General features: G+C 31.1%; 1 protein-coding gene across 17 annotated transcripts in view; it reads left to right on the top strand.

The window, feature by feature from the left end:
- LOC145694577 (uncharacterized) overlaps window positions 1-16,384 on the top strand; it is a 554,274-nt gene extending 537,890 nt beyond the window's left edge. For all 17 annotated transcript variants that reach the window (XM_081770921.1, XM_081770922.1, XM_081770930.1 and 14 more), the window contains 8 exons: window positions 1,639-1,755; window positions 3,843-3,974; window positions 4,436-4,639; window positions 6,427-6,665; window positions 8,170-8,440; window positions 9,941-10,179; window positions 11,567-11,750; window positions 14,051-16,384. In XM_081770921.1, the coding sequence (XP_081627047.1) occupies window positions 1,639-1,755; window positions 3,843-3,974; window positions 4,436-4,639; window positions 6,427-6,665; window positions 8,170-8,440; window positions 9,941-10,179; window positions 11,567-11,750; window positions 14,051-14,292 (1,628 nt within the window). In that variant the 3' untranslated portion in view covers window positions 14,293-16,384. The remainder of the gene's footprint in view (window positions 1-1,638; window positions 1,756-3,842; window positions 3,975-4,435; window positions 4,640-6,426; window positions 6,666-8,169; window positions 8,441-9,940; window positions 10,180-11,566; window positions 11,751-14,050) is intronic.

Raw genomic sequence — 16,384 nt, 5'->3', positions numbered from 1 at the left:
TTTTTGCATGTAGAAATCAGTAATTTGTAGTTATTAGTTGTAGTGTAATAGTTGTTAATGTAGTTTAAGTTAAATATTATATCAATGTAACTGTAGTAATTATAATTTGAAGGAATTACATACACCTGCTGTCAGTAGTCTCAAATAACAAGATTTCTAAGCTAGGTTAAGAATATTATATTTAGTATACTTCATCTCATAATTGCTAAATTTTGGCGCCCAAAACCCAAAACTTTTATTTTATTTTATTTTATTTTATTTTATTTTTATTTTTATTTATTTATTTATTTATTTTTATCTTGCCTCCTCATGCTCAGACTTAGAGCTATTTACTCTCTGCATAGAGCCCATTTTGGCGTCACATTTTCCAGTTCCACATAAAATATATAATCTGAATTAACAATTTCCTCTCTTTAAAAATTTAAAGAAATGTCAACTATTTCATGTGAACAAATAATTTGTCTCTGCTCGCTGTTTATATAACGAGATAGAGTATGAATCGCAGCAACGGGAAGGTTGTAGAGTCCACAGAGAAAGTGGATACCCGCTTAAAATTGAAGAAAATATTTGAGTATGTATTTTGTAACACAAAAGGGTCGTGGTTGAGCAAACTATATCAAATTAAAATCTAAATTTTTTTGTCTCAAAATTAAAAAAAAAAAAAAAAATAGTTCCGTGTATATTTAATATGAATGTATGTAATAAGCTAACTCCTTAAAGCATATGAAACAAGAAATTTTGATGTCTCATAACGTTTCCTGCTCACTACAAATGGAGACAGATGACAGCAGGTGTACACCGTCCTACCTTTATAGATAATGTGTAATGGGCAGAAAAAGTCCGTTTCCATCACTATATATTCTTTGACCAGTAAATGTAGAATAAGTTGACAAATTTGAAAGAAGTTTTGGGTAATGTATAGGTAATTTCATTCAAAGTCAAGAAAGTTATATTCAAATTGATTCAAGTGTTTGAAAACTATAAGAAGCAAGTTCTTATTCACTTTTACGCGCTGGTAACTGTACATTAATATAAAAGAAGTACTTATTATTGTCAGTTAGTTTTATACAAACAGTGCTAACATCTGCTCATTTAGTATAATATAACTTGGACTAACTCTTGTATACATCTGTCATTTAAATTTTCAATGGAAATAGGAGTTCCCATTAGAAATTTCTAAAATTATTAAATTACAGACGTATCCTAAGGTTAGTTCAAGTTAATATTTATTATCATGTGTCGGTTTAGTTCCTTAATTATTAGTATGAGTTTATTTACTTCGGCCCACAAAAGAGTTGGGATGGGAGAGTACTTCTCATTTTCCACACAAAACAACTATAAGATCTTACATTTTCTAATACAAAGAATTTGCATTAGAATATACATATATATAATTTTGCCACTTTAATGCAATTCTTGTTGTAGATTAGTGTTTCAGTGAAGAATTTTAAACAAATAGTTTTTGCAATAGTCAGAACTTTTAATGTTTAATAAATATTTTAAGAATTTGTCATGTTCCTAATAACATTTTAATTAGAATAGTGAATGCTAAAAATGAAATATAAGTTATTATTCATATTATTATTATTATTATTAAATTATTGCTAATATAATTTGTGCTTTGCTTATTTATCGCAGTACCATCATGTCCAATTGAAAAAGGCTACGTCAGAGATGATAATGGAAATTGCATTTGTCCGCCAGGACATGGACTTAATGAAAATGACGACTGCATACGTTGTCCAGTTGATAAAGGTAACATTTTTCAACCTTCCATAATGTTTCTGTTTTATATTCTTCATTTCTAATTTCTTTTGAAGTTATTCAACCTCAAGTTATCGTACAAAATAAACTAAACCTAGAAGAAGCCAATGATAATTGAGCTTAATAGTTTAATAGATTTGATAATTTTTAATAGTTTGAATGACGGTAATTGACTAATCTCTTTGTAAGAATTATCCTCTTTAATATTTGTTTTTCAGTTACAATCTTATTCCATTTTACTTTTTTTTTTTTTTTTTTTTTAAGAATGTATGATGAACAGAAATATTGCAAGTGTTTGAAGGGTCTTGTTTAATCTCATCTCTCATTAATTATTTCTAAGTGGTGTGATTTGTACGCGTTTAATGCTTAATGCTCGTCCAAATTGTGCTATAATTGTACTATCCTGCAGAGGTGGCCAACCTGTCGACCGCCGTCACAGGCCTTCGGTTGTCTGTGTCATATTGTCCGTATCTATCATTCTGTCTGTTTCATGACTCCCTCTAGCGGAGTAGTGAACAGATAAATAGACCACCAGTGATGTTAAAAATGACAAGTAGCTCTCAGTCCTAAAAAAGTTAGCCGCCCTAGGTACACTGTTTCGACAAACGTTGTTGTCTTCATCGGTAGCTCACGAAAACTCACATGTAGCTGTTGTCTCCTCTTAGAATGTCATCTTACACTTTTCGCATGTTCAATCGAATAATTATGAGCGAACTCTTCTTTACAAAAATATTTTCAGCTCCCTCGTGGCTATGTGGATGGGAGTAGGAGACCCGGGTTCAATTCCTGGCGGGAGTTCATATGGTTCGAATCCCACGTTAAACTGAAGGTTCATTTCTCATATAGCCTCGCTGATGAACAGGACGCTAAACTCAAATCCAGTCCAATTTAACAATACTTTCTTTCTCAAATACTTTGCCCTAGACCTTTTCTGACGGCAAATGTAATGTAAATCTAATTTTGTAGAATTGTGCTAACGATTGAAAAGCACGTGTAAGATTACCCGTTAAAATCATTAACTTGTAAGTTTACATTTTTTTTACTTACCATTCAATTATTTTAAATTCTATCAATTGTTTTACTACTCAATAATTTTACTCAATTACCCTCACTTCTACTCAATTATTTTACTTACCACCATTTTTTTTTACTTAGTTACCATTCAATTACTTTAAATTCTAGTTAAGGAACAATATAATACAATATAAGTACAGTATAATTAAAATTGCAGTAAATAGTTATACAAATATTTTCATCAAATTATGTCTTAAAATAAATATATTAAGTAAATAATAAGTACCACTGTATTGCGAGCGGTGATAATGTTTAGAAAGAAAAGTAGCAAGAGGCTAGTATTACCGCAAAAAACAAAGTACCTTTCTGAGTAGCGCTTTTAGAAACCGCTGTTTCCATCCTCAGCCTTCGAAGTGGATTTAAAACATAGGGTATAAATGTGGATAGGTAAAAAAAAAAAAAAAAAAAAATGGTTGAAAGGATTTAAAATATGTGAAGCACAAGTCTTCTTGTCAAAAATGAACACATATTAATGTGTTATTCGCTCGTCATGTTCTAGAAGAGTGACTAAGCAGATTGAACAATCCAAAATAGAACACGCAGTCGCTAGAGAACCAAAACAAATAAATAAATAAAAGCATTGTGACCTTTCGGGGATGTTAAGAATTACGCTTGACAGCTAATGTTATATTCCTCTCAGAACGAAACTTATTTCATTTCAGAGACGACAAATATTTTCAATTATGTGTCTGCGTGAAAACATTAAAGTTTTTTTTTTTTTTTTTTTGTTCGTTTGTTTGTTTGTTTTGTTAAATTATGACTGTATTTCAATAACTCTCTTCTTTTGTTTCTGTGTCATTAGACAAAAGTGATGTGAGGTTCACGCTATACTCTGCTCATTTAAAATTGGCAGTTCAAGATCATGCATATATATATTGAAATACTCAAAATCATAACCCATTAGAAGTAGGAACTTTGGTTTGATTATGTATTGATACATATCTTATTACATTGAAAGTATACTAAAGATTTTTTATTGTTATTTTTTAAAATTTATTTTACAGGCTTGAAGGTAGATGAGAGAGGACGTTGTGTATGTGCTTTAGAGAGAGGTATGATCATTGATGAAAGAGGCAAATGCATATGTCCAACAGAACACGGCTATTACTTGGACTTCAGTGGCAATTGCGTTAAAGGTGAGTTCATTGAAGCTTACATTTAATCTCATAAGAAATGAATAAAAAAAAAAAAAAAAAAAAAACCATTGAATCAATTATTTTCTCGATTAACAAATATAGCAGATGATATCTGGTGTTATCATGTTGTAGATATTTATCCCTTATTGTAAGTACAAAAATAAATATTTTAAAAAATCTTAAAAATTAAGAACAATAAGTTAAACTCAACAAATAAGGGATGAATCTTTAATAATGAATCAAATTCTTCAACTTTATTGAAATTTCTTTTATTGCATTTTGTAATAATTTTACGTTATAATTGTTTTACGTAATCGATTATTAAAAGACAGATAGCAAGAAAGATGCAACATGTAAGCGGTTTGTTAACTGATTTACTTCTCTTGAAAATTTCTGTATTCCTTTTACACTTTTGCTCTCAAAATTTTGATCTAAAATTGTTATTTTGTTTTATCTAACAGCTGAAGTTCCAGTTTCACCAGGACCAGAGTGTGAATCAGACGATGATTGCCCTGATTACAGATACTGTAACCTGGAATCGAAGACATGTCAAGATCCATGTGCTGTTAAAAGATGTGGCACCAACGCTTTCTGTAATACTACTAACCACCAGGCTGTATGTCAGTGTATCAGTGGCTATAGCGGAGATCCATATGAAATGTGCAGTAAGTTTTTTATGTATTAAGTTTATCGCTCAACTATGCAATACTAGGCTGAATGCACAATCTACAGTACTATGATGTTATATTTTTGTCCAAATTTATCGCATAACTATGCAATACTAGGCTGAATATGCAATCTGCAATGCTGTGTTGTTGTATTAGTTCTTGTAAATTACTTAGATTACAGATCAGCATATTTGGAGCGATACAAATACTTACAATAATCAAACTGAATCGCTTAACGTATTTCTCTACAAAAGATAAACTAGAAATATAACGCCCTAGGTGCAACCCAATCTAGTAAGTCATATATTAATCAAATACCAATATATTAAGAGGCCTAATCAATTTGAAATTAAAATACCGCTAATTTTACAGTATTATGTAATATCTTCAAATAGATAAAAAAAAAAAAAGTAATCGAAATGTGGAACAAGAGCGCCCTAGACAATGTAATTTGGCATGGGGAACCATTATCACGAGTCACCTAGTAGCTTTCCGTTTACAGCCATTTATAAACGCGAAAATAAATGCCGATTTTCTAAATGTGCCTGAAATCAAAAGCAGATAAGTGAGTCGTCATAACAGTATATCATGTAAAGTAATATTGTCTAGCAAGCTCTTGTTACACCAGAATACGAGCATCAAAATGTAATATGTTTACCTAACTTCCCTGAAAATTACAGACAAAATACACTGGGTGGCTTTTTATCGTCTGTAGATCATCATCAGCATGAAAGAAAAATAAGAAAGGAAAAATAAAAATTGTTATTGTTATGGAACAGACTACAAATCAGTAATCAATATATTTCCTGAACTATACTTATGCTATCTTGCAATTCATCACCAACAAATAAGGAGGAGAAATTTTAAGTTATTCACGCTATTCTATATACCAGAAATACTAGTAGATCAGCCCAGGTTAAGATTTATGTGTTATTTCATCACTAACAGTATTTTTGGTGGTATCTTGTTTCGTCTTGAGTGTAGCGGGATAACTAAGCCAATAGGGCAAAAAGAAAACCAATTCCTCTTGTCTATAGTTCATAAGGATGTGCTATACGGAAAATTTGGAAGCTATGGTACTGAAATAAAGGGAACAAAACTTAAGAACACTACACAAGAATAGAGTAATTATGGTAGAAAGCTGAGATTCAAACCTGTAAATTTATCAATGTACAACAATCGGGTAATTATGGCTTCATTAGAAATATCCCAGTATACAAAAATCGCTGTAATTATGGCTTCATTGCACAAATACACGTCAATTCGTGTTTTTTTTTCCGATATGAGGAATCCTAGCTTCTGGTAGTGATAAGAAGCGAGATCTTTGTAATGATTCAAAAATTATAGATGGAAACACATTACTAAAATGATTTTTGGTCAGCAAGTTTCTGTTAATAAATGCCCAAAGTAATCTAACGTAACTTTCTTTCAATTCAAACGCGCTTGGTTTGAGTTAAATAATGATAAGAGAAAAATTATATCAACGTACATAATAAAACTGTTATCTATTTTAATACTTTGTTTGATTCAGATAAGGAATTATGATATATTTCTTAAACATATTTGATATAATGCAATTTACCTCGTTGACAGCAATAATCATGTACAATTCGGATAACTTTAAGAAATTTAAAATCCAATAGGAAAAGAATGTTATAAAAAGTGTTGCTCCAAAACAATACTTTATTTTAAGTTTATACACGAAAAGTTAAGAATCAGTCCTATTTTAGTCAATCATTTAATTGGGAAATATGTTATTAAACATTAATTTAATGTGTTTTCAGATTTCACTTCACCATTCAGAACTGACTTCCCAAGGCCAGATATGGTTGTTAGCTGTCTGTCAGATGGAGTCCAAGTTGAGATCCATATCACAGAAGCAGGCTTCAATGGAGTTTTGTATGTCAAGGGTCACAGTAAAGATGAACAGTGTAGAAGTGTTGTTACGCTTAATCAAGATTCCCCACAACGAGTTGAGGTCTTCAAAGTGAAGTTTGGTAATTGTGGCCTCATACATGTTAATGTAAGTGAAGTTTTTCTCTATAGTGTAACGTTTTCTTTTTCAACTATTTTCCTTTATAGTATTACTATTATTACTATTATATTGTATCTTTGGCGTGGGAGACCCGGGTTCGATTCCCGGCGGGAACTCATGTGGTTCGGATTCCACGTTAATCAGTAGGTCCACGTCTGATATAGCCTCTCTGCTGAACGGGACGTTAAACTCCAAATCAACTCAACTTAACTATTATATCCTAAATTTTCAATTATCTCTATTATTTCTTAGATAGCTCCTTTGTTGAAAATAGAAGAAAATATTTTTTTTTTCATTTCGCTGTTAAAAAAAGTGAGTAAAACCGAAATCCTGGTTATATGTAAGCTCTACATTTTTTTAAACTAGTATTTACATTTAACAATATGAAATAGATTGTAGGTTACAATGATCCAGGCATTGAAAATAAGAGATATACAAGATATAATCAAAAAGTACGATGAATGTAATTGCACAATGTCATCTAGCGGTGTTGTGTTCATTTCTACTAGTAAGCCCGGTAGCCTAAATCTTTGGTACAGTCAGTGTCAAGTTTAAACGAGTTGTGACATGTTAGTTGGCTTCCAGAGACAGAAGAGTGAGAACGTGTTAAAAGTGTCTGTCACGTGCTAACATTAAGTTTTCTTCTAAGCTGCAAAAAAAAGTGCCAAAAAATCACGAAATGTCCAAATCAGTGTATGGCGATGAATCGGCAGCATTGAAGACTGTTTATAAATAGTATGAGCTATTCAAAAGTGGCGAGGAGTCGGTTGAAAACGAGCAACGATCGAGACGTCCTTCGACGTCAAAAACAGATGAAAACGTGCAAAAAGTGGCACAAATGATTTATTCAAACAGGCGAATGAGTATTTGAGAGATTTCCGAAGAAATAAACACCTCGCATAGGTCCTGGAAAAGAATTTTAACCAACGATTAAATGGGCAAATGGCTTCTTTCTTCACTATGAAAACGCGCCGTGCCACATCTTGCTTTTGATCCGCGAGTTTTTGGCCGAAAAAAATATTCCTATCCGTCCACATTCGCTTTGCTCTCCAGATATAGCACCATACGACTTCTGTCTCTTCCCAAAAATTAAAACCGTGCTTGAAGAAAAACGTTTTGACACTATTCCTGACATTGAAAAGGTCACGATAGAGCAACTGAACGCCCTTCCAAAAGAAGCCTTCTGGAAATGCTTATAGCTATTGATTCAACGTTGCGGTAAGTGCATTGCTAGCCAAGGACAGTACCTTGAAGGAAATTAAATCAAATTCCATGCAAGCTTATTATTTTGTATCTAATAAAATTATTCCCCATATTTTTTTATCACACTTCGTAAATCAAAAGGTAACGTTGATCTTTGGCTTAATTTAATGACTGTAAAATTGTAAACAAAAGCTATAATTTAAACAATTAAGTACTTAGTTTCATGATTGTGTCAGTGTTATTATATTCTGCTTCAATATTAATGTTTGTTTCATATTTCTTTTTTCAGGGACAAGCCAGCTTTATTCTGGTCATACAAAAACATCCAAAATTAGTCACCTACAAGGCTCAAGCTTATCATATCAAATGTGTGTACAATACCGGTGAAAAGAATGTGACTCTGGGCTTCAACGTCTCAATGTTGACCACAGCAGGAACAATTGCCAACACAGGTCCTCCACCTACATGTATCATGAAAATTGTCACTCACACTGGACAAGAAATCAATCAGGCAGAAATTGGTGATAACTTATTGCTTCGAGTTGACGTCCAACCTGCCAGTAAGTAGACACAATCACATGGATTTTTTTTCAAGATAAAAGATATTTTGTTACCATTGAAAGTAACAGAACTACTAATATATTGTTGACTATCTACAAGTATCACACCATAATGTATGTTTACATAATCAATAAGATCTCAAATTATGATTGGTTGGTTATTATATATTAAACTAAGTTTTTTTTTTTAAAAAAAAAGATAAATTTAATATATTAAAATAACTATTTAAAAAAACAAGTAAATATTGGCTCTCCCTGTTGGTTTAGTAGCACGGAATTCCGTTTTAGATTCTGGATGAAAAAATATCGAGCACATTACAATGTTTCGGATTCCACCTTCATCTGTAGCTCCATACTTCATATAGCCCTGTTGTTGAAAAGGGATGATAAACTTTAATAAACAAACAACAACAGTAAATATATTTTAAACATGTAGACATTTTTCAAAGAAATTAGCGTATAAATAATGTTAATTGTAAAGTTTTCTGTGTTTTAGTGTGCAGCTAAAAGATGGTACACGGGAGTTTCTCTTGAATACAAACTATTACAAATAAGTACAAGTTCCTCTAATTATTTGGAGGTTTGTTAGTGAAGTTTAAAGGAGTTCAATGACCGTGCTTCTTAGGGCGCATTGGATAGATGTGTCTCAATAATCGGGCGTCTTAGAGAGGGGGAGTTGGAATTCTCAATGACCGTGCGTCTTCGAGAATTTGATGATTAGGTGCCTCTTAATGACCGAGCGCCTTATAGAGTTAAAAAAGAAACTCAGTGACCAGGTGTCTTAGAGCGTATAGGATGGGTATCTTTCAATGATCAGGCTTCTTAGAGAGCTGATGGTTTGATCAACCGGGCGAGATTGATGTTTACTGTGGTGTCCAGTTTTCTTTTTATACAGAAATGTTGCTGACAGCTTGCCTCTGCGTCACTTGCCGAATATTGGCAATGGGGAATGACGTTTTCTTTGTGGCTGTCATCTGAAGAGTGTTTACTTCAAGCACGTTGTGTAGAAACACTTGGTTACATCCAGCATGGTGTGAAAACACGTGGAACCTTACAATATTAGTAGTTTTTGTTTTGTTATTGATATGATCCAATTTAAGTCCTTACTTAGAATTAGGTGTTTTCGTCTTTCTGATGTTTGTTATATTTAGTTAATATAAGCAATGGATAAGCAATGGATTCATTTGATATGCAAAGCGAAGCAATAGAATTACATAAAATTTTTACTATAATTAAATAACAAATGGAAATTAAATATCTAACGTATTGCATCGCTATTATTCAATATTTCAAAACATGTCAGTACTAAAATTTGTTTGTATACAAAGTTAAAGCAGGAAAAGTGTCCAATTAATTTTTAGCTTGCTTTACTTTCTAAAATTCTATTTCTTTACTTTAAATTCTATTCTAAAATGTCTCACATTTTTAAAATACAAAACTATTTCGTGAAATATTCAAATTAAATTTACAAACTCATATTACTTTTCTTTATTTTAACAGACATTTATGGAGGATTCGCTCGTAGCTGTATTGCCAAAACGATGGAAGACAGCGTAGAAAATGAGTACATTGTAACAGATGCGGATGGATGTGCAACAGATCCGAATATATTTGGCGAATGGGAATATGATCCAGATAGCCAAGCCCTACTAGCAAGCTTTAATGCCTTCAAATTCCCGAGCAGTGACAACATTAGATTCCAATGCAATATTCGTGTCTGCTTTGGAAAATGTCAACCAGTAAGTACTTTATGAGTTGGAACGATGGAAGTTAGTTATGATAGTTTAATTGTTTTGCAAAAACATTTCGTTCTTAGTTGCAGGAATCTTCAGTAATTATCGACTTTGTCAGTGAGACCTATTTAAATATTTATTGTAAAGATAAAATATTGTTGTTGTTGTTATTATTATTATTATTATTATTATTATTATTATTATTATTATTTTTATTTTTATTTTTATTATTATTATTATTATAAGAAGAAGAAGAAGAAGAAGAAGAAGAACTACATAAGAATGTATTGTAAATTAAAATTAATTGACACCTTAATAAAATTTTAAGAAATAGAAAGTGTAGGGTGTCTCTACGAATTCGAATAAATTAGCGGTTCTCGCAATGTTCTTTGTGAACTTTTTTCTAAATCAAAAGATTAGTATTCTATATTTTTTTACTAAAAAAATAATCGTAGGCGTTCAGGCATAAGTCACTAACTCCAAAAACATACAAATGGAGTTAGATACTTCTTGCTGTACGATAACGATACACAAGGTGAAATATACGTTCTGATACGTATTATGAGGCTAGATGTAGCAGATGGCATTGTTATGCTAGGGATAACCACGCTTAGCATCACAATTTCACCTGCTACATCTAGCTTGACAATGTTAGAACGTCGTATGTTTTACTTTGTGTATTATTATCGTACTGGAAGAACTATCTAATTTCATTCAAATGTTTTTGGAGTTTGTAACTTCTGCCTGAACGCTGACGTGTAGTATACTAGAAAAACTCATATAACAATATTAGCTCCATTTGTATCAATATTTACCCCCGCTTAATTTAATCTTGTAAAGAAAAGAAAACGTTCTTTTAATATGATCTATCTTATAAAAGATAATTTTCCATAAAACTGACCTGGAAATAGTTAATTTGTCTAATTGATAATTGAAGACTATTTTCGAAACGTCTCTTATTCAATTGATAAGTTCTATTACAAATCAAGAAATTACCTTTTTTTAATATTGTACTACACAATTTTAAACATTATATTACACAATTTTTGGTTTTCGAATTATTTAGATCGATAAGAATTTATTTTCCTTTCATTATTCTGGTCACTATTAAATAACAAAATAAAATAATTTGTACAAGGGCATGATGAAAGTAGATGTATAGGACTAAAAATGTTTTGAAAGTAAGTTCTTCAGTATGAAGAATAAAATTCAAAAATCTCTTTCTTCCCTGAAAGATTCTATTCGAATTGGTCTTGTCTTGTATTGTTTCATTTTCATTTGTTGTTGGAAACAATGATTATTATTTGAAACTCTGACGAAACATTATTTTTGCTGATTATTTAAATATGTTCATGCAATGTAGTTATATAATTCTTCCTTTGCTCACTTCAAGGTTAATTGTCGGGGTGCCAATGCATTCGGAAGAAGAAAGAGAGCAGCCGACAGAGTCAATAATACAGATGTAAACGTACAAGAATCTATCTATGAAGGCCAACTTCGGGAGGAAATCACAATTCAATCCAATGCCATTCTCACAATAGAAAGGCGGGAAGAGAGATTTGTTGATCCAACCGAAGGTAAGTAACATCAATAAAACTTCTTTAACGTAGCATCGCATCTGAGTATAAATATTATGCACGAAATCGTGAATGTATCTCTAAAGGTAATTTATGAGTTCAGGTAAATATTTAGCCATTATAAGGCATAAATAAGTATTACTCTTGATCTCAATTCACAAAGGGTCCATCCGGTTGCAATGATGTGAATAGACTTTGAGAGAGAGGGCTGAAATTCAGCTCAAATGTAGAAGAGGCTACCTAGATTCTATATTCATAAAGAAAATTATCTTAAATTGGATGGAGCATAGCCAAAAAGCACGAAACATTAACATTAGTGTCAGTAGAACATCAATAAAAAACAATTAATTCCTACACTTATATCAAAAACAGAAAGGAGATGACTGAAATTCAGCTCAAATGTAGAAGAGAATATGTAGATTTTATGTTCTAAAAGCAAGTTGTCCTAAAATGGATGGAACATAGTCAAAAAAGCACGAAACATAAGTAGTAATGTCAATGGAAAATTAATTTTAAAAAATCATCCACTTATCTCAAAAACCAAAAGAAGATGATGCTGAAATTCACCTTAAATATATGAGATATTCTACATTCAGAAAAGAAATTGTTTTAAAATGGATGGAACATAGTAAACAATCACGATTCATGAACATTAAAGTCAATGGAAAATCAATTTAAAAAATGAAGTCATTCACATATCAAGGAGATGGCTAATTGAAAGCTTATTGCAAAGACATAAAGAGGAGCTTAAAAACGATGTATACCATGTAAGGTAAATAAGGATAGAACATTGTCAAAAGTCAAGTTGTTTGAGTAAAATCAATAATAATGATAAAGTATATGCATTCTTCGAATTATCTATGGCGTTTCACGCGAAGATTATGTGCTTGAAATATCTCACATCTGGATTTGGAATCTCCAGACTCGGTTTAGTATGCAACGTGACTTTTGAACTGATCACGTGACTCAGTCTGGTCCTTATGTCAAACCGGATAGGCTCTTTACGAGGATATCAGTAGATGTATTTTCAGTATGGTATCAAAATGTTGACATGAAGAACGAAAAAAAAAAAAATACTGATTATTCAGTAATTTTGATCAGTACTTATTCCGTTGAAAAAATGTTTACATTTCTCAAAATCTCATTAAGATATAGTTATTACAATGGTAGTGAGGCTACAGAAAACAATACTGGAAAAGTTACGGAAGCTCAATTGATTTTAAATGTCAATTATGTAAGAATAAAATAATCAAATCAAATTTATATTTCTAAATTGAAATAAAACAAACTTAAATGCTGTAAACATTGTTTTCTTACATTATCGGTTAAATGCTTGTTGGAAATGAAATAAATCTTTATTGTATTTGAATTATAATTTAATTAGTACTATCTATTTTTCTTAGTTTGTATTTATCTTTATACTTGGTATAATTTTATTACAATCGTTTTGTAATCAACTTATTAGTCACAGAACTTAATAGGAAATAACTGTGGTGGAGTTAGAAATTATTCTTACTAGTAGTAAAATCTGAAAAAAAAAAAAAAAAAAAAAGATAATTAAAGGCCACCTACGGACTGTCAATAGATCTAATATTCCCTCCATGACAAAGTTAGCTTCTTCCATTGTTAAAAAGAGGCAAAAGAAAGACTATCTGCTTTTCCCTTGAATAAAGTTAACTTTAGATCTTGCTTTTCGAGTAAAGAGTTGGTTTTGTTTATGTAAACCATATACATATTCTATCTCACGATACAGACTTTATAGGAAGAGCATTTCTGAGAAATATGATGAATAATTACACTTAAATTAGTTTTTTGCCTTTATCTGAAGGTTTATTTAACAAATTTTAAATTCTTCGTGTCTAGGATGCTTAAAATTTGCATATTTTTTTTTATCTTTTTGTTTTACTTATTAATTTTTTGCAATATATATTAACGTATAAACTTATTACATCACATAAAAATTATGTCCCCGAATATTTTTCAAAGTAAGGATACTTTTGTATAAATATATATATATTTTAACGACTCCATTTATAGTCTTTTGTTTATCTGAAATTTTGCCTGGACATAGTTTGAGTTCCTTGTTCACTATGTGAATTTTGTCCTCAATCTAATAAGATTAAGCATAGGCTTTTGATGCATTTTTGTTTCGTGTATTTCAGTTTTTTTTTTTTTCTATAAATATCTAATATCAGAAGTCTAAAAATATTTTATTGATTCATTAAAATAGTAAAATGAGTTTTATTTGTTAAAAATTTTATAAGAATAAGTCGATATGATATGTTTTCTTTCAATTTCAGCCCCAACAACGACAGCTGGCGCAGAAGATATTTGTGTTTCAATGATTGGATTTATCATTGCGCTTATCATCACAGCGTTATTGGCATTGGTAGCTGTAGCAGTTGCAGTGTCGTGTTGGTTAATGGCCTACAGAAGACAACCAAAAGCCTCAGGGCCTTTGCCCCATCCACCAGAATTCCCCAACCCATTGTTTACGACGCCAGAACCCCTGGCAGAACCCTCACCTGATTATCTATCATGAAGGAGGGAATCCGAATAGGGTTGTCATTCCCTGATTCAGAAACTCTTTATTATTTTTTTAATTTATGACTTTTAAAAAAAGAGAGAAAAAATAGCACATGTGATCATATTTGTGCTTGGTTTCAACACCAAAATGAGTTGATAAAAAGTCAAATCGAAGGGACCTCATTCTTTATGAGAACAAATACCAAACATGACCTGAGTGATGTTGTTGTAGTGCTGTTAAGTTCTCTATTTTTTAAGAAAGAAAAAATAGACTTCATCTCTGAGTGAAGAAGCTACTTTTTTTTAGCTCGGGGATTAATTTTTTTAAAAAATGGTGTGTTTGTAAAGTGTGGTGTTCGAAAAAACATCCAGGAGCAATACATAAATTATACTGATGGATGTAGTTGTAGATAATAATATGCCGGTGACGTTCAAACCCTCTTGGATGGATTTTCAATTGTTGCTGTCTCCTCCAATGGCTGTTCATTGTTGATATTTTGCTAAATGGGGAAATATTTTTTTTTTATATATAATGAAGCGAGGTGGTGGCTTAACCTGTGATTAATTTAGCTGATGTTCTTCCATCTTGACCTGTGGTGTGGCCAAAGCATAAGCTGTTTTTTTTTTTTTAAATATATATATATAGGTATCTATGAATACATGATTATTTAATGTTCCTAGAATACATCGAAAAAACACCACATATGTTACTTCCTCTTTGTGATTCTTCCTAGAGTACCGAAAGACTCCTTTTAGCGCGCATGCTTAAAATATTGTCTCTCTTGTTGAGTATATAAATATATATTATATGTATTAATACTTCAGCCATTGGAGGACATGGAATTCTCTTTTGATTATGTAATATAGAGCGAGAAAGAGGAACTGTGTGCATGAGAATTGTGTATGGGAAAGATATGCCTTGTCATATATAAATATACAAACAAATAAATAAATAATTATATATATATATTCACACAATTTAATAGTGCCAAGTGTTGTGATGGTGGGTGATGTACTTTGTTTCATTATTTTCATCTACATTTTTAATTAATTAAAATAACAATTCATTATAAATCAATCATTAAAAACCTCACCATTCCACTTGGCATTTTATTTTGTATTTAAAACGAAAAAAATGATAATAAGGATTGAAGATAAATCAATATTGCTTGTTCTTTTTTTCCTCTTTTTTCTGACAATAGAGGGTGTTGCAGGCTACGACACACTCCCTTTGAATTATCAGTCCTAACTACAAGGCCATATAACAATTGAAGTGATCGTATTACTTATTTTATATATGTATGTGTTTTTGTGTACTTAAAAATGGCCACCTGATTTGGGCAGCTACTTTTTTTTTTAATTTAAATAATAAAGTTTCAGAACTTTTTTTTAAAAAAAAAGAAAGAAAAGGGAAAATAACTAGAATAACTGTTATCATGTAACAAAAAATGACAAGTCTAGATATGAAATAATTTTTTTTCGAAACATAAAATACTTAAATAACTGACGCTACTTCGTAATGGACGCAAGGCATAAGACAAAGGGGTATGCTTTTATTTATATAGTTACCAGTATTCGTTTAAGGTTTCTAACACTAGTACATTTTTTTTTTTAATATCCAGAGGGCTTTGCACTGAAAATAATTGTTTTTGTACTACGAAAAATATCTGGATACCAAAATGTACCTTTGTTAGTTGCCTTTAAAAGGGAAATCTTTCTTCAAGGTTGCATTTGGAGTGAACTCTGTTCGTAGAGAATAGTTTCCTGTTTAGATTTCGACGGTATAGATGGTGTGTGAGTATTATAGTTGGTTTCTTATAGACTGTATATTTTTTCTGACTGAAGTTACTGTTTATATATATAAATATAAATATATAATTTAATCGTTGGGTTGGAACTGTGAGTATGCCTTGCTCCATTACATTTAAACGTCTCTAATTAACAATAAAATGAGTGTTTTTATGTTTCATCCATTGCTGTTAACAAAGCTAGCTGTAATATAACAACAGATGACATGTAACAACTGTGAAAAATAAAAAGGGCTGAAAATTATTTGTTGTTCTGTACATCAATAAAAATTTTGAGTGTGATTATTAATATAAAAATAA

This window comes from Thermobia domestica, chromosome 9 (genome assembly GCF_964235325.1).
Source record: "Thermobia domestica chromosome 9, izTheDome1.hap1.1, whole genome shotgun sequence".
Taxonomy (NCBI): Eukaryota; Metazoa; Arthropoda; class Insecta; order Zygentoma; family Lepismatidae; genus Thermobia; species Thermobia domestica.
This window is presented reverse-complemented; position numbering and strand designations above follow the sequence as displayed.